Raw genomic sequence first — 17,902 nt, 5'->3', positions numbered from 1 at the left:
CACATTACTTAGAATCAAGGTGTGACTACAGTATCACATCCTGTCTACAGTGATGTCCAGGTTCTGTAAAGATCGCAGTGTCCCTTTAATACATAGCCATTGTTTTTAACTGACTTCATGGGCAAAAGACCAAAGTACTACTTCTGCATACAGAAACAGATTTTTTGCTTGTGGAGTGATGACTTCCCTCATGCAATCTATTTATGCAAGCTACTGACGGCAGAAAAAAAGAAAAGCAAGCTGCATCCGAAGACCGCCTTCTGTGCATGGATTGCTCCAACCTCTCAGTTGTTTGTTGGGCTTCTATTGCAGTCCTTTTAAAGTTTTGAAGGGACTGCAGAAGGCAGCCTGAGGATCAACTGTGCAGAGGGCGCAGAATGTCCTGATGGCTCGGCTTAGGGCTGGCTTCTCGTGCAGCCTAGTTTAAACTGGGCTCCAGGAGAAGCAAGCCTCAGAAGTTGCTGTGCCACAGGGAGCAATTTGCTAACCATGGCACAGGAGATGCTGGGGCCAGCTTCTCCTTCAGTGTGATTTAAATCATGCTGCAGAAGAAGCCATCCCAGTCAGGATCTGCGTGTGGCGGGGACAGACCTTTCCGTGGCATGCAGACCCTGCGGCCACCTTCTCAAACTGCACTGCAGGAAAAGCCATCTCAGCCAGGTCTGTGTGCAGCAGGGAGAGATCTCCCCACGACACACAGATCCTGGAGCCAGTTTCTCCTGCAACATGGCTTAAACCGCACTGCGAGGGAAGCTATCCCAGCAAGGTCTATATGTGGCAAGGAGAGATTTCCCTGTGGCATGCAGATCTTGGGGACAGCTCAGTGCCGGATTAAACCCTGTGGAGGCCCCTAGGCAGTCAAAATCTTGGGGACCCCTTTGCAAATTTATCTCAGAGTCGGAGAGCCTACCCTGACACCCACAGCCCACCCTGCAGCCTGCAAGTAACTTCTCAGAAGCCCCTTTAACAAAGCTGGAGGGGAGAGGCAGAGAGGCAAACTTGGCAACACCACCAGCAGCAGACGACGCACCAGGCAAGTTGAGCAAAGAGCAGCTCAGTTGCTGGCTGCATGTGCAGGCTCTGAGGGCTGCAAGCAGGGGGGAAACCCAGGGTGGGGGGAGCTGGCACAGGGTCCCTCAAGGTGTGGGGGCCCATAGGCCAGTGCCTACTTGGTCTAATTGTTTATCCGGCCCTGGGCCAGCTTATCCTGCAGCACAGTTTAAACTTCACTGCAGGAGAAGCCAAGCAAGACCCAGGATTTGGCTGGATATTTTTTACCGGTGTTTTTCTTCTCAGGCCTATTGGATCTGGAAAAAAATTGGGATTTCTGAAAAATTCCTGATCTTAATAGCATACAAGAATTGGGATACAGGATTTTTTCCAGGTCAAATAGATCCAAATAGTATAATTTAAAAAAAAAATGGCACACCCCAGTCTCTACAGATATTTGAATCAATTCCCAACCACTAGACAAGTCCAAAGAAAATAGAAATAACAGATGTGCACTGACAGAGAGCAAGGACACTGGAGTTTCCACACTTAAAACATCACATACAAAACTAACCTGAGGTATTTTTACAAATCTCTTTTTCTCCGATACTTCCGGGGGCTAAAGAAAAGGTCGTGTTAGACTGGGTCAAATTGACTTATGATGTCACAATATTACGCTGCATAAAACTGTGCCACAGAGGGAATCAGAGCAGTGTGGCATAATCGAGTACTTACAAGTCCATGTTGGCTTCTAATTCACCATTTTAACTATTAACAGTACAGCAGAGCCAAGGGGGTGGGGGAGAGTACTTTTTTTGTGAAACAGTTTGCACCCCTGCAACAAGAACATCCTCATTTGGGTGCTCTTTTATGCTTCCCAGCAGAGGTGAGTATTATCATCAAGAACACAATCCACACACTCTTGTGAAGAGGGGAACTGCTGGTTTGCATTCCACTTTTTTGTGAATCACCTCCTCTCTTATGTCAGCAGTCATTTAACAGAGGTGACTGGACAACGGAATCCATCCACCTGCTCTCTTGTTAAGACAGAGCTAAAATTCACATTAGAGGGAAGACCAGCACCAGCCAAAACTCGTGATTTTAGCCTAACCCAGGGGTCATTTTGTAGAAAAATAGGTGGCGGAGCTCATTAGTATATAGTGCTCCCTCCCCAGCCAAAAGCAACCCGATGCAAGAAAGGAGAGCCCTTGGCCAGCAAGGACTGCTTGGGCTGGCTAGAGATTCAGCCAGTCCAAGCAGGACTCACTTGCCTGGGGCTCTCCTGGGGCCGCCCCCCCCCCCACTCAAAAGGCCAGCAAGCCACCCGCTGCCCAAAATCACATAAGAAGTGGAGAAAGGGTGATGTGGGTTTCTCCAGGGCTGCTGGGGGTGTGGCAAAGCTCCTGGTGGCAGGCTGGCTGGCTGCCCACTCTCCTAATCCAGGGATTGTTATGCAGCTGCACCTACTGTTCAATGGACAAAGTAGATGGAGAGGAGGAGGGGGGCATCGGAAAGGTTCAGGAGCTGCATTCCTGTGAGCTCCTGCTGAATCCAAGGCCTGGCCTGACCACTCTCCATTTGTGCAACTTAGCAGCTAAGAGACTGAGCCGTCAACAAGGAAGCTTCGGGAATCTCATCACTACAAAATGATAAAATGTGCACTATGTCAACCTCCTTGCAGCTTAATCAAATTCTTCTAAAAGTAGCTACTACAATATTAAACCATAAAAATCAACAATGGCTGAATGTAGCTGGAACTGCTGCCTTTCTCAGTAGCTCATATATTCAATTCAAACTCAATTATACGGCACACTTGGGACCCCCCCCCCGACAGCTGTACAGGTACGGCCCCTTGACCCATGGGGCTAACAGCAGCTGAGGGAGCAATTTAGATCAGGAAAATGTCATGAGAGAAAAGAGTTAAACACCTGATCTCCCAACACAGCTCCTTTGATTAAATTAGCAATCCCATGGCATTCCTTTGGAGAAAAAGAAAAGCAACAGATAAAGTCTTACAGGCTTCCGACTTGAGTCTTACAGGCTTCCGACTTGAATGGCAGCTAAACGTTAGAGCAGATGTATTCATATATATATTTGTTGCCAGGGGTAGAATTCTAGCAGGAGCTCCTTTGCAAATTAGGCCGCACCCCAATGTAGCCAATCCTCCAAGAGCTTACAAGGCTTTTTTTTTGTAAGCTCTTGGAGGATTGGCTACATCAGGGGTGTGTGGCCTAATATGCAAAGGAGCTCCTGCTAGAATCCTACGCCTGTTTGTTACCCTGCAGATCTCCAAATTCTGCAAGGTGGAGGGAAAGTCTTCATCCTTTCCTCCAGTGTCATTTTTGCCAGGAGAAGAAGTTATTTGCCCCTTCCCTCTTCACAGTGTTTGGAGCTGGGCGGAGGGACAAAGACATTTTTAAAAGGCAGTCCTCACTAATTTGGGTTGGGCACCTGTGTCCTGACACATGGCAAATGTAATTGTATTTCAGCTTTCAGTCCTTTAGACAGCTATTATTATTATCTGTAAGACAGATCTTAGCTGTATCAGGTCTGTATCAATAGAGAATTAAAATCAGTACAAAAATGTTACATTTCAGAAGAACAAACTGATCAGCATTTAGTGTTTTCAAAAGAAAACTGAGGGGAAATCCTTCGATTTGTGCAAGTGTCAGAGCAGGTCATCAGTGCACCATGGTGCAGAGTGGTAAGCTGCAGTACTGCAGTCCAGGCTCTGCTCACGACCTGAGTTCGATCCTGACGAAAGCTGGGTTCAGGTAGCCAGCTCAAGGTTGACTCAGCCTTCCATCCTTCTGAGGTCAGTAAAATGAGAACCCAGCTTGCTGGGAGTAAAGTGTAGATGACTGGGGAAGGCACAATGGCAAACCATGAGATAAAAAAAGTGCTGTGAAATCATCATGATGCGATGGCAACCCAGAGTCGGAAACGACTGGCGCTTGCACAGGGGACTACCTTGACCTTTTAACACTCATTTGTTTTCAGCACAGAAATAATTCTCTGGTAATACAGTTATAAATTACATTATGCACAAAACCAAGTGATGAGTTTTTCCTTCATCTTTGCACTAGGATGCATTGGGGTCATTAAAAAGTTCACTCAAGAGCTCTGAACAGAGCAATGACTTCCTTGTTGCTATCTAGTGACTGCAGAAGCAGTCAGAACAAGTAGCTTCCATTATCTAATACAATTTGATCCCATACTTCCTCTAACAAGCTCAGAACGGTGTATGTGGTTTTTTCCCCCCTTCCTAATTTAATCCTCACAACTGCCTTGTGAAGTAGGCAAGAATAAGAGTTGGGGACTGACCCAGCAAGCTTCATGGCTGATCTGAACCTAGTTCTCTCAGATCCTAAATCCCACACTCTAACCACTGCAAGGACACTGGCTCTATGGTCATCTGAAGACTTCCAATCTCACACATTTAGGGGCTGTGGGCAAAAATGTGCATATTCATATATTAATTCAGGTCACTTCCAATATTCTTTTTTTTAAAAAAAGGCAACAAGCAGTACACATATCAGAAAAGACTGGTGTTACAATGTGCACCCCCAAATGAGAAAGGGCCCTGCAATATCAAAGATTTCAGGTTTTCACAGCTGGTAACATCATTAGGGTTTGTAGAATCTTTCGGGCTCAAGTGCCATGTTCTACTGGAGAAAGTTTTCCTTCCAGACGTTTCATTCTCAGCTGCGGAGAACATCCTCAGTTGCTCTGGCTGCAATGCCACTGAGGATGTTCTCCGCAGCTGAGAACGAAATGTCTGGAAGGAAAACTTTCTCCAGTAGAACACGGCACTTGAGCCCGAAAGATTCTACAAACCCTAATGGCCCTGCAATACATTAAAACCTAACAAATGCATTGCAATATAAGATTTCTACAGGCCACTTCACCAGATGGACAAGGAGATTTTATCATTATTTACTTCATTTTACCTCGCCTTTCTCTCCAATGGGGACCAAACGTGACTAACATTGTTCTCCCCTCTTCCAATTTATTCTCACAATCACCCTGTACTACACTGGCTAAATCAAGGTTTTAACAAAGTAAGTTGCAAGCTTTTTGTCCCCAGAATGTTCTATCAGTATGGCTGGAGGGCAGGAAAAAATGGCAGAGCCCCAAGTTTCATGTGTGTAGCTTTCCTCAACTTGAGACCATGAGGTGTCTTAAGAAAAAGTTATGACACTACTATTTTTGGATTAGTTCCATGGGTCCAGCATAGTTACCTACAATTTAATTGAGAAACAATGGAAGAAAGAAAGGTGTTTTTCTTTAAAACAAAACCAAAGCCTTTGTGTTATTGCAAGAGTCAGCAGTAAAGCAGAAATGTCATTCCACACAGAGCACAAATGAACATACAACCCCATCAAGTGAATACAAGATTCAGTCCACGTCAGCCAGACCAGTTTAGTCTCTGCTTCTTTGGAGCAACAACATTCAGTTCATAAACATTCACAACTTGCCCAAATACCATCACAGCTGGTCACATACTCAAGAAAGGAATGACTGCCAAAAAAAAAAAAAAGTAAAAAACACCGAGTTGTGCTGGAGAGAACAAAGTAGCAGAAATGAGACATGAGCTAAAACAATGTGTATTGTGTGAAGTATGGTTTATAATCTCAAAAAAACATTTTTGCAGTATGGTTTAAATGCTTAAACAGCAAAGAAAACAAAAACCTCTGCATGGTGAAAGAATGACATTTTCCTGCTTTGACATTTAAATGACCATTTGCTATTTTTATATCCCTTAAAAGCCTTGATACAATTTTTTAAATTCTCCTTCCAGCCTCTACACTTGCCAGATTTCATCAGATTTAACATCTCTTTTTTGCATTTCTTTTTATATTTCAATTTGACTCATGAAAGTCAAGTAGTTATGTAAGACTGAAAGGATGAGATATTAACATTCATGCCGCTCACACAGAGAGCAGTAGGGTTAAAGTATGCATCTAAGTGACATTTCACACACAAGGAGGGGAAGAGAGGCAAGGCTCGCGTGTCACTTTCTACTGAAAAATGACCAAGGGACCTTTTTGGCTCAGCTCATCCATCTTCTTAACACAAGTCTCCTTAGTTTAAGGGATTTGTTAAAAAATCTATTATAGTTTCTGAACGCCACACAAAAGTTACAGATAGGGATGGGCACAAACCGGTTCAAAATTCAGGTTGAGCTCGGCCCAGTTCAAAGCCCCCTAAAACGATGTTTGGGGAAGGCGCCTTCCCTGAACATTTCCTGGACTTTTGTCTGGTTTCACAGCAGGCCACTTAGACCCAACAGCTGAGGTCAACCGTTAGGTTTAAATAGCTGCCAGCTGTATCAGCCTAACAGCGGGCAGGCACCCCAGTTTTGCTGTTAGGCAAAAATGGCTCCCGGCCATTTCAGCTCTCTGTTTCACTTCCTCCCACTTCAAAGCGGGGAGTGGGGCAAAATGGGCAGGTCTAACAGCTGCCAGCCATTTAAACCTAACAGCTGATGAGTGGACCCACTGTGCTACCAGCCATTTCTGCTCTCTGTACAGCTCCCCCCCCCCTGCTTTGAAGTGGGAACGGAGTGAAACTGATGGGTTGAATGGCTCACAGCCATTGAAACTTAACAGCTGACAGGTGGACCCGCCATGCTGTTGCGTTTAAATGGCCGCCAGCCATTTCAGCACTCTGTATGCTTCCTTCTGCTTCAAAGTGGGGAGAAGCGAAAGGCTGCTAAAGAGGATGCTAGCCATTTCAACTTAACAGCGTGGTCAGAGGGTCAGCCCATCAGCAGTTAGGTTCAAATGGCTACGTGCCATTAAAATGTTTGCTTCACTTCCCCCTCAGGTGATCTTCCCTTTCTCTTGGCCACAGCTGGGAGAAAGGGGGATCTGAACTGGCCAGGTGGTTCAGACATTTTCGGTTCAGATCAGGAACTGCCCCGAACCTTGAAATAAACCAGAATGTTTGGGGTCATGCCCATCTCTAGTTACAGATACTTAGAGCAAAACACAAAGCCTTGCAATAGGAATTCTTGTTAGGTATCACAACAGAACGTTGTTTTTACACAAAAGTTTTAAAAGCATCTCTGGTTTCCACAGCTTTGCATTACAAATGTAGAACTATAATAGCCAGAATTTTCATTCACTGTACAATTGTCTCTCTTTGGCAATAATAACAATTATAAGTTAATGGGTCATTCAGGCTTTATTTCCAAAAAACCCTCTAATGCTGCAGCATACACTATTAAATTACTTGGAACTTTCACACATCGCCAGCAACACCAGGTCAAGTTCAAGGCAGATGCAAGTAAGCAGAACCTATCATGATGCTTTGGTCCATGCTGCATCATAATTCATACAGCAACCTCATTGTCCAGCAATCTCATTCAATTATTACACAGCATCCATAGGAGACACAAATTTTATGTCTATTTTGCAGATGACTCCAGGAATAAAATCTCTCAACGTTGACATTCAAGGTGTGAATGCTTTTCAGACATAGGGCTGGATTCAAATAGGTTGTCTGCTGGCATTATGATACTTAAGTCAGTGGAATGGCACTTCTGTTGGAGGAGGAACAGGTGGCAATTTCTGTTCTTATCCTTCCCCCTATTGCAAACCTTCCCTTCATTCTCATGCATGAGGGCTCCTGATACCCAGAAGCAGAAATTCAGGAAGCTCAATGGCAGGAAGCCAAGGTCAGGGAAGACAAGAAAGTCCCATTCAATGAGCCTCATTCCACACGCAGATCTTTGGCCCAAACCCATGATCAAAAAACCATGGCGCACAAGAGCCTAAAAGATGACACTGAAAGCTTTTTATACCCCACTTTTTGCTATCTTAAGGAGTCTCAAAATGGCTTACGATCACCTTCCCTTCCTCTCCCCACAAGCACAATAAGGTAGGTGGGGCTAAGAGAGTTCTGAGAGAACAGCAAACAGCCCAGGGTCATCCAGCAGTCCTCATGGGGAGGAGAGGGAGATGAAACCCACGTTCTCCAGATTAGAGTCTGCAATACTTAACCTGATGCCTCATCCATAATCACAGATTAATATGGTTTAGAGTAGATAGGGTATTTCCCGATCTCTTTAGAATGGTTAAGAAGTCAGAACCACCTCTTGGACTTGCGTATTTCTCACAATCAAATCTTCCCATTCCTTCTCTTTTCAGGGCTACACTTCTGCAAAAACCATTTCAACCTCTGTAAACTAGAGGCTGAACACTGCACCTAACCATGGACATAACATTAGCCATTGCTCATGCTGCAGATGGAGAGATGAAAGAATGCAAGCGGGAGAAAGGAAACAGGGTAGCACCCAAGTTTGAGAGGCAGTTCTAATCTCCTAAACATGGCTAAGAGAAGGGTAAATCTTTCATTAATAGTGGAGTTGCATGACGCTGAGAAACAATTAAATTGAGGAAGAAAGGATAGACTGAAACTCAAAATATTCAGGTGGTTAGCTGTGTTGGTTTAAAACAGCAGAACAAAGTTTGAGTTCAGTGGCACCTTTAAAACCAAAACTTTGTTGGTCTTAAAGGTGCCATTGGACTCAATTTTTTTTTTAAAAAAATCAATATTACTTCTGAACACGTAGTCTAATTCCTAAGGACACTTATGCATTTCCCTATTTAAAAAGAAAGCAAAGGATGATTCATCTAAAAAGTTATCTAGCAAACAAAACATTTACCTAGTTACTGTGAAACACTGCTCTCAGACTTCCATCTACCTCTGGTGAAAGCAAAAACAACAAAAAAGTATTTCTTATAATGTTGACTGTAAATTATGTACTTTTAAAATAAACTCAAAAGTTAGCTGACTTTCCCTTCAGTTGGGCAAATTCACCAACCTATCCAATTAAATGATCAAGAAAACAAAAACCATTGTCTATGAAATTTATGATCGCTTGATTTTCAGACCCAAGAAATATTACTCCATAAGGCAGGGGTGGCCAACGGTAGCTCTCCAGATGTTTTTCTGCCTACAACTCCCATCAGCCCCAGCCATTGGCCATGCTGGCTGGGGCTGATGGGAGTTGTAGGCAAAAACATCTGGAGAGCTACCGCTGGCCACCCCTGCCATAAGGTATTGGGTTGTACAGGAAACCAAATACTGTGCAGTTAGGGAAAGAATTCATGGAGATAAAAAAATGATACTTTTGAAGATTACATGTGAGCAAGAACCCCATGATGAGCACTTTAAACTTTTCACATGAGGGTTCTTTCATATGCACAGTTTATTTGCTATGATCACAGTATCATCTCCACACATTTAAGATAAGCATGAAGTGCCAGATCTGTGAAACCACAAGTCACTGTATTTGTTCGCTTACTCTATGACTACAGTCCCATATGCATCAATTTCCTGTGACTCTATGTGTTGGTAGATTTATACAAATACCATCTGATCTTATTTTCTGTCAATTCCACCACGTTTTCAGCCTCCTAACACTGTTTGCATGTCAACTGCAGTACTTTCCCATTTCTTATTTTCTAGATTTTTGCAATGTCCCTAGAGGCTGTTCTTTTTTCAGCATATCTCTTTCTCCTCAAACAATATAAGAGGAGCTGTTCCATTTTGGATACTGCCTTACTTTATATGGCTGTTATAAGATTTTGGTGAGAAATGCCTAGGACACTAAAAGTGTGACATAAATGGTAGTGGAAAAAAGCAGAGGGAAGCACCACGGCAGCCCATTTCTGTTTCCCAGAGGCCAAACATCTCATGGTCCAAAAGAAACCCCCAATTATAAAGGAGTATGCAAGGATCCAAATCCTCTTGTCCTGTCACAATGGTTACCCAGAAGGAAAAGCAATGATCCCACCAATGCCCCCCATCACTTATAGAAAATATTTAAACAAATGCTTATGCCACTTGCGCTGTGCCAGAATTTTGTAGCGGTTAGTGTGGGATTAGCATCTGGGAAACCTGGGTTCAAATCCTGACTCTTCCATTAAACCTGCTGGACCTCTGAACTCTATGGAGAAAGGGTGGGATAAAAGTGTGATGAACATGACAATGAGCAGATGCACACAGTTCCATTTCTGTGTAATTTTTTAAAAGGCTTTATCAAATTGTGCCAAACAGCCCAGTAAATTCAGCATATCTAATTAAATAGCCACCAAAAGTGGCCATAGATGGAGATGTGTAACCGAGTCTAATGACAGTTAATTTTTAAAACAGTAGGTGCTTAAAGTTGGTCTCCATGCACAGACTCTTAACAAAAATCTACTACTAGAATAATAGAATCATGGAGTTGGAAGGGATCTTCAGGATCATCTAATCCAACCCCCTGCACAATGCAGGGAATTAACAAATGCCGCCCCCCCCTAAATTCACAGGATCCGCATTGCAGACAGATGGCCATCCAGCCTCTGTTTAAAAACCTCCAAAGAAGAAGAGTTCATATTCTATATTTAAGGAGGAAGAGATAAGTGGTAGGAGACAGCTGGGCTTGTTCAGAAGTTCCTTATTTGACTGCAGTGTTTGGGAAAGCTTTCTCTTCTGTTCATTATAGAAACCAGACTGACCACTCTCCTGAACAGTATCTACTCTCCATTCTTTACTGTAGATAAGAGGGAACAGTGGTGGCACATGTAGTCTTTTTCATTTGCAGCCTGCTCTCTTTGGAAATATCAGCCCTGTGGCACAGAGCGTTAAAGCTGCAATACTGTAGTCCTAAGCTCTGCTCATGACCTGAGTTCGATCCCCGGCGGAAGCTGGGGTTTCAGGTAGCTGGCTCGAGGTTGACTCAGCCTTCCATTCTTCCGAGGTCAGTAAAATGAATACCCAGCTTGCTGAGGGGAAAGCGTAGATGACTGGGGAAGGCAATGGCAAACCACCCTGTAAAAAGTCTGCCATGAAAACGTTGTGAAAGCAACGTCACCCCAGTCAGAAACAACTGGTGCTTCCACAGGGGACCTTTCCTTTCCTCTTTGAAAAAGCTTGCCCCCAAATGTAAAGAACTCTCCCTCTCTTTCAAAATTCAAATGAGATTGCAAAACTGAGGGTTTTAGGGCATTTGAGGTTCCTTGACAGTCTTGAATTTTTCCAGGGACAGAGTTTTACAAAGCAGGCATTGTGGAGTTTTAAGATATGTGGTTTTAAAAAAAAAATTTGTGGAAATATGGTTTCAATTCACTGTCATGAACCTCAGGGCCCTCTATTAAGAAGAAAATATTAAAATAAATATGTAAACTATTGCTTATCTCTTTGCCTATTTTGATGATATGGCTGAGGCAGTGAGAGTATTAAGAAAACACAAAGCCCTTCTCAACTCCAGAAAAAAAAGGAAAACGATTTGAAGAATAGTAGCTGATAAGACTTTTACTCTTAATGAGGGTTAGATGTGTACTCATGAATACACAATTTCAACTTCTGCACTTAAGGATCAATGAGCAACACATAACTCAAGCTGGTGCTATTTCTAAAAAAACCCCTCCCTTCCAATGTATGTTCCTTTGGTAGAATTAGCAACCGGATTCTAGACAAATAACACTAAAACACCATTTATTATTCCAAGCAAGAATGAGTGGGTTGGCAAGTTTTATACTTGGACAAATGGAGGGTAGAGGGATTTCAGCCAGGCAAACTGCAAAGAAAGCAAATAATTCTGTCTCTTTGCACAGTGCCCAATACCTTGTGGTAAAACTTTTAAGTCACCATAGTACCAGCCAACACTTTAAATAATGCTGATTTCAGTAAGAGAAACACGCCAGTGCAGTATATTCATCTCATTATATACATGTGAGCAATGTTCAATTTGAATAGAAACACTACTTACGGTTGCATGTGATATGGTCAGAATACCATTTTTGACAGTGCATTTTCTTCTTTGCCATACTTTTCTTAGCCTAAACATGAAATAAAGGGACAATGAGCCATATTTCATAAGCAATAGTTAGAAGCAGTGTTCCCTCTAAACTGAGTTAGTGTGAGCCAGCTCAGGTTTTTTTTGGCCTCTGGCTCACATATTTTTGCTTTAACTCAGGAAAAATGGCCCCACAGCAAACTAATTTATGCAGTAGCTTATAACTTTAATGCCAGTAGTTCATGAAGTAGAATTTTTGCTCACAAGACTCTACTGCATAGAGTATTGGTTAGGAGTCATGTTTGTTAATCTCCTCTGAACAAGTTAAACACACTGGTTCTATGACAGGTTCTACAGAAACAGCACATTTATGCTGATTGGCATAAATTAGGGTCAAACATGAATTTTATTAGGATGGGTTTTGTGACCAAATGTTTACCTCTCCCTGAATTTTTTAAAATCAATATCTGAACAATAGGTGTTTTAAGAATGGGTTTATATGCTGGGGGATCCCATTCCTCCTATAAAATTTATGCATTTTTACAACCCTAACACCTATGAATCCTAGAAAACATACTCCTGTGCTTTGCAATATAGAAAATAACTAGCTTGCTACCTACTAAGAAACATTTTAAAGGGGTTTTTTTTGGTGTTCCAAAAACCCCAGCTTTTTGTCGTTCTACATTTTCTTACCATTCCCATATCTCAGACTCACTGAAGTGACAACCTTCTAAATTGAAAGTTTTCCAGGTAGTTGCAGACACACAGGAAATGGGGAACAACAGCATACCCTTTTATCTGTAAGTTCTGCTGCTCAAACTTTCACAGAATTAGAAGCTGGTGAGAGTGAAACTACAGGAACAGGAAGTTGTGGGAATCAGCTCATCCCTAGTATAAATTCTAAAAATAAACATACTTCAACTAGGTATAAATCTGGTTTCGGTTTTCTATTGTTTCTGGTTTGGTAATGTCTGTTTTCTATGTCGTTGTATACTGAGGTAACTGACAAAATGAGCTTTGATTCGTGAAAGCTCATCCCCACAAAATCTTGTTGGTCTCTAAGGTGCTACTGGATTTGAATCTAGCTGTTCTGTTAAGCTGAAATCAAGACTGTTATCCTTCATTTCTTATACAGTTCATTTCAAAGCAATTCCATTCCAAGGAAATGCAATAGTTGCACATACGTTTTTTATGTGCACTGGGAAGCTCTGCAAGGGAGAAAATTGTATTATTTTCTTCTTCAATGTTTCAAAATCCCTATATTTCTTCAGAAAAGTCATTAGACTCAAAGCTTTCTATACTGTATTTCTTGAAGGACAAAGCGTTCGGCTAGTGCCACTTTTTCAATATTGCAGCTTGGCTTTATCTGCGCTTCATTCATGTAAGTGAAAATCCCACATACAATTATGTATAAGGAAGTCCTACTGCTTTCAATGGTAGTTCACACAAGTGGAGGAACACAGCAATCTTTAGACAAACAGAAGAAGGGACTCAGGTTCCGCCCCCCCCCCCCCAATCAAATTGCAGCTGGCTTATAACCTATAGAGACTCTGTAGGGTTTCCAAGGCAAGAAGTATTCAGAGGTGGTTTGCTATTGCCCTTTCTCCATGTCACGACCCTGGTATTCATTGGTGGTCTCCCATCCGAGCATTGACCAGGGCTGACGCTGCTTAGGTTCTGTGATCTGATGAGATCCGGCTAGCCTAGGCTTATCCAGGTCAGAGCAAAGACTAAAGTTAGATTTATACACATCTATAAGCACAAGCTTAATTGCACAAGCTTAGTCTTGATAGGAACACAGATCGTAATGGCCTAATAGAATAGAATTGCCAATGGTGCCATAAAATCTTCTGAAGATATCCATCATTATCTATGGATATATCAATTACTTTCATATATATCCATACAGATACAGAAATGTGGACAAACACATCAATGTCCAACAACCACAGACTAATAAGTATGCAGGTATCCTATAGTGGAGAGCCAGTTTGGTGCAGTGGTTAAATGTGCGGACTCTTATCTGGGAGAACCGGGTTTGATTCCCCAATCCTCCACTTGCAGCTGCTGGAATGGCCTTGGGTCAGCTGTAGCTCTCATAGACCTTCTTCCCCTGTAATGGTTAAGTGCACAGACTCTTATCTGGGAGAACCAGGTTTGATTCCCCACTCCTCCACTTGTACCTGCTGGAATGGCCTTGGGTCAGCCATAGATCTCATAGACCTTCTTCTCCAGTAGTGATTAAGTGTGCAGACTCTTATCTGGGAGAACCAGGTTTGATTCCCCACTCCTCCACTTGCACCTGCTGGAATGGCCTTGGGTCAGCCATAGCTCTCATAGACCTTCTTCTCCAGTAGTGATTAAGTGTGCAGACTCTTATCTGGGAGAACCAGGTTTGATTCCCCACTCCTCCACTTGCACCTGCTGGAATGGCCTTGGGTCAGCCGTAGCTCTCATAGACCTTCTTCTCCAGTAGTGATTAAGTGTGCAGACTCTTATCTGGGAGAACCAGGTTTGATTCCCCACTCCTCCACTTGCACCTGCTGGAATGGCCTTGGGTCAGCCATAGCTCTCATAGACCTTCTTCTCCAGTAGTGATTAAGTGTGCAGACTCTTATCTGGGAGAACCGGGTTTGATACCCCACACCTCCACTTGCACCTGCTGGAATGGCCTTGGGTCAGCCATAGCTCTGTCAGAGGTTGTCCTTGAAAGGGCAGCTGCTGTGAGAGCCCTCTCCAGCCCCACCCACCTCACAGGGTGTCTGTTGTGGGGGAGGAAGGTAAAGGAGATTGTGAGCCGCTCTGAGACTCTTTGGAGTGGAGGGCGGGATATAAATCCAATATCTTCTTCTTGTATTTCTTGAAGCACAACATATTCCCACCAAATCTCGGAAGCAGGGTTGGTATTTGTATGGGAGACCAAGGAAGACTCTGCAGAAAGAGGCAATGGCAAACTGCCTCTGCTTAATCACTTGCCTTGAAAACCCTATGGGGTCGCCGTAAGTCAGATGCAACTTAATGGCACTTTATACACACAAATACACCTATACAAAACTTAGCTCAAAGCAAGATACAAATTCTCTGAGGAAGCAACGTTAAGTTTATCACAGAATATTTTACATTTATGCACATACTGAATTTTTATAAAGATGCTGGCTTCAAATGCTGGAAACAGTCACCAAAACACGGCTTCTTACTAGGTTTTCAATGTAACAGAATTGTGAAAGATCTTATGAGCTAAATTAGAATGCTCTGCAAGATGGATCTGTGACATGAAACAAATTCATCACCTGTTTAATAGTAAGAGGTAATTCCTTGCTTATTATTATAGTTTTTCTAGAGTACGTACCCATCACTTTTCTTTAAAAGATACCCTTTCTTCTCACTGCCATATTCCTTATTTCCCTGAAGCTGGTGCATGCTGTAGCCTCCTTGCCTACTCTGCGAATCCTAGAAACAATGAAAGAAACAAACATTTTTTTTTCCTTTTACTAACCATTTTTAGAAGACGCTGTTTTGCATAATGCTCCCAACTCATTATATGAATCTTTTTGAGCAGTAAAAAAATTAAGGCATATTTTGAGAAGATGATGAAGGCTTTAAATGAGAATTATGGAATAATGAAGTAAAAAAAAAAATGACAGAATTTTGGGAAAATAGTCAATAAACAAGTAAAGCTATACATGCAGCATGATATGTATACAATTACCTTATTTATTTGGGTTTACTACAATAAGCTACTGGGTTTAGTTTATGGTTTTTAAAAAAAAAATGGAATGAAATCCCTTATATACGTGTGTGCAGGCCTATGTGGTGTGCGAATGTGTATATACAAATAGATGGAAACACAGAGGGTAGCACCTGATGAAAGAATGCAGTGACAAAATGGTCTGCAAATTCATTACAAAAGCAATGATTCATTAAAGCATTGACTTACTCTCCTAGACTTCCATCAGGAAAGGCAAAGGCAACATAGGAAGAAAAAAGTAGAACATTTTAAGACAGCATTATTTGATAATAGAAGAATATTTTTGCTTGTTTTGCAGCCTCTGCATTTACATCGTTTACACTGTAGCAGCATCAAGTAATGGTAGCTTGATATTCCATAGCCACTGCATGCTGGGTAATGGGCCAAATTTTACATCACTCCTTTCAGAAATGGGGAAAGGGGCCAGTGATGGCAAATAACAAATGACAACCATTTGACAGCATGAATTGTTTTGATGCAACTGTCTCTCTTTTTCAGTCTGAGATTCCCTGCTTCACCAGCTAATGTCTAACAGCTACAACTTTACTGCTTACCCCTTCCTTTTTAATACTTGCAGAACAGGGTCCACAAATAAAAATTGCTCTGGAAGGGTAGCCATGTTAGTCTGCTGCAGCAAAACTAAACAGGCAGCTGGTTTCCCACCTCACCTAAGCACCATCAAACAATTGTCTTTATTTACTTGTTTGTTTGTTTGTTTACTGTAGATTTATATGCCGCCCACTCTGCAAGCGGATTCTGGGTGGTTAAGAGTCATAATAAAACAATGTAAATACAATTATAAAAGAATAAAACACATTTAAACAATTTAAAACTACATTATTAGGTGCTATAAAAAGATTTCAGAACAAAGGCGGCTTCTCCGTATCTCAGTTCTCTGTTCTTTATATTACTCTATTAGTGGTCTTGCAGATGATATTGTTTAGCAACATAACAGTGGCAGCCTCCTCCCACATTACTTGTTGTAGACCTGATGGAAAAGTTTGGTTTTACAAGCCGTGCAGAATTGGGAGAGGTCCCGCAGGGCTCTCGTGGCCTTTGGGCAACCTCTGAGCTCTTGTGGCAACTCCAGCAGGGGACTTTCACGGCATGTGAGAAGCAGAAAGGTTTGCACCTTAAAAGATTAAGCAGCTTAATCTTTTCATGAGTCAGAGCTCACTTCCTCAAATGCAGAGAAATGTACATCTACATCTATCAGGCTGCAGTAGATACTCAGGAGGAGTGGGAAGAAGTTCGAATCAAAAGAAATCAGTTCACCTAGAATAGGTGTAAGATATTTTCAACCAACAAAAACAGATCAGAATGAAATCCAGTCTAAAGTTTACTGTACTGTTAGTTGGGGAGCTGAGCTCTGATTCCTGAAAATTCATGCTCCAGTAAATGCCATTAATCTTTAATATAACATCAGATTCTTCTGTAATTTAAATAAAAATAATGTATTTCAAGGTGCACTTTAAGCCCTATTCATACATTCTGCTCTCCCTGGATAGAATTCTGTAATGGCAGGCAAACAGCAACATCTGAACCAACGAATCCATTATCATGTCTGCCACTGGATGCAGTTTGCGGGGCAGATTCCCAGTGTGTTCTTTACCCCTTAACATTCTACCTGTGGGCACAGTCAACTCAAGATTGTTTATAAAAATTAAGCAGCAGTGGGTGGAAACGACAGACTCAAAAGAGACAGAACCAACTATACATCAAGGGAAGAGAACACAAAAGATGGATCAGAAAGGTATTATCCTACAACTGTCTGCCGTGACTTAGATCTTAGCCAATTGATGTAGCAATCACCTTCCAGACTTTAGTATGGTCTTCTGCAGCTTTCCTTCCCAGCCCTTAGATACAGGGCTTGACACTTTTGGCAGCATCTCTGTTACCAGTGTGACTTTTTGGCATTTTCAGATAACCCTCCAGCCTTATAGGCACCTATTCCTCCCAGGTTTTGTTAAATGCATATTTGAACATTTTATAATGTTCATATCACAGTGGCCCACACCACCAATGCCAAAATAGTTTATTTTAAAATGCTCAGCTTTAGTCACATAATATTAGAATTCTACAGAAGGTATATGGCAAATTCCAAGTCATATTCCGTTTATGAACAAGACCAGTAATTGTACAAAAACACATCAAGACAATTTCCGTACTTTAATAGACATATTCTGACTACACACCTCTGAAAAACAAGATTCTACACTACTAAGATTTCTTCTCAGGAAAGTCACTACTGCTATAATCAATACTGCTATTTTGGTTTTAGCTTCATTTTAAAAAATTCTGAAATGAACTTCTCATGCACACAACTATTATGTTAATCGTGAAGACTGATACCTGAGGCACAAATAATTACA

The 17,902-nt window shown here is 42.0% G+C and overlaps 1 protein-coding gene across 6 annotated transcripts in view; it reads right to left on the bottom strand.

Moving 5' to 3' along the window:
• The window catches only part of ASAP1 (ArfGAP with SH3 domain, ankyrin repeat and PH domain 1), a 219,472-nt gene that overhangs the window by 43,918 nt on the left and 157,652 nt on the right, over nt 1–17,902 (bottom strand). For 4 of the 6 annotated variants that reach the window (XM_060243208.1, XM_060243205.1, XM_060243209.1 and 1 more), the window contains 3 exons: nt 15,132–15,232; nt 11,756–11,825; nt 1,565–1,609 (listed from right to left, as the gene is read on the bottom strand). In XM_060243208.1, the coding sequence (XP_060099191.1) occupies nt 1,565–1,609; nt 11,756–11,825; nt 15,132–15,232 (216 nt within the window). The remainder of the gene's footprint in view (nt 1–1,564; nt 1,610–11,755; nt 11,826–15,131; nt 15,233–17,902) is intronic. The other 2 variants (XM_060243206.1, XM_060243210.1) reach the window with 1 other exon arrangement.

Source organism: Heteronotia binoei, chromosome 7, assembly GCF_032191835.1.
Source record: "Heteronotia binoei isolate CCM8104 ecotype False Entrance Well chromosome 7, APGP_CSIRO_Hbin_v1, whole genome shotgun sequence".
In the NCBI taxonomy this organism is placed as follows: Eukaryota; Metazoa; Chordata; class Lepidosauria; order Squamata; family Gekkonidae; genus Heteronotia; species Heteronotia binoei.
Note: the sequence above shows the minus strand (reverse complement) of the source record. Positions and strands in the feature narration are given on the sequence as shown.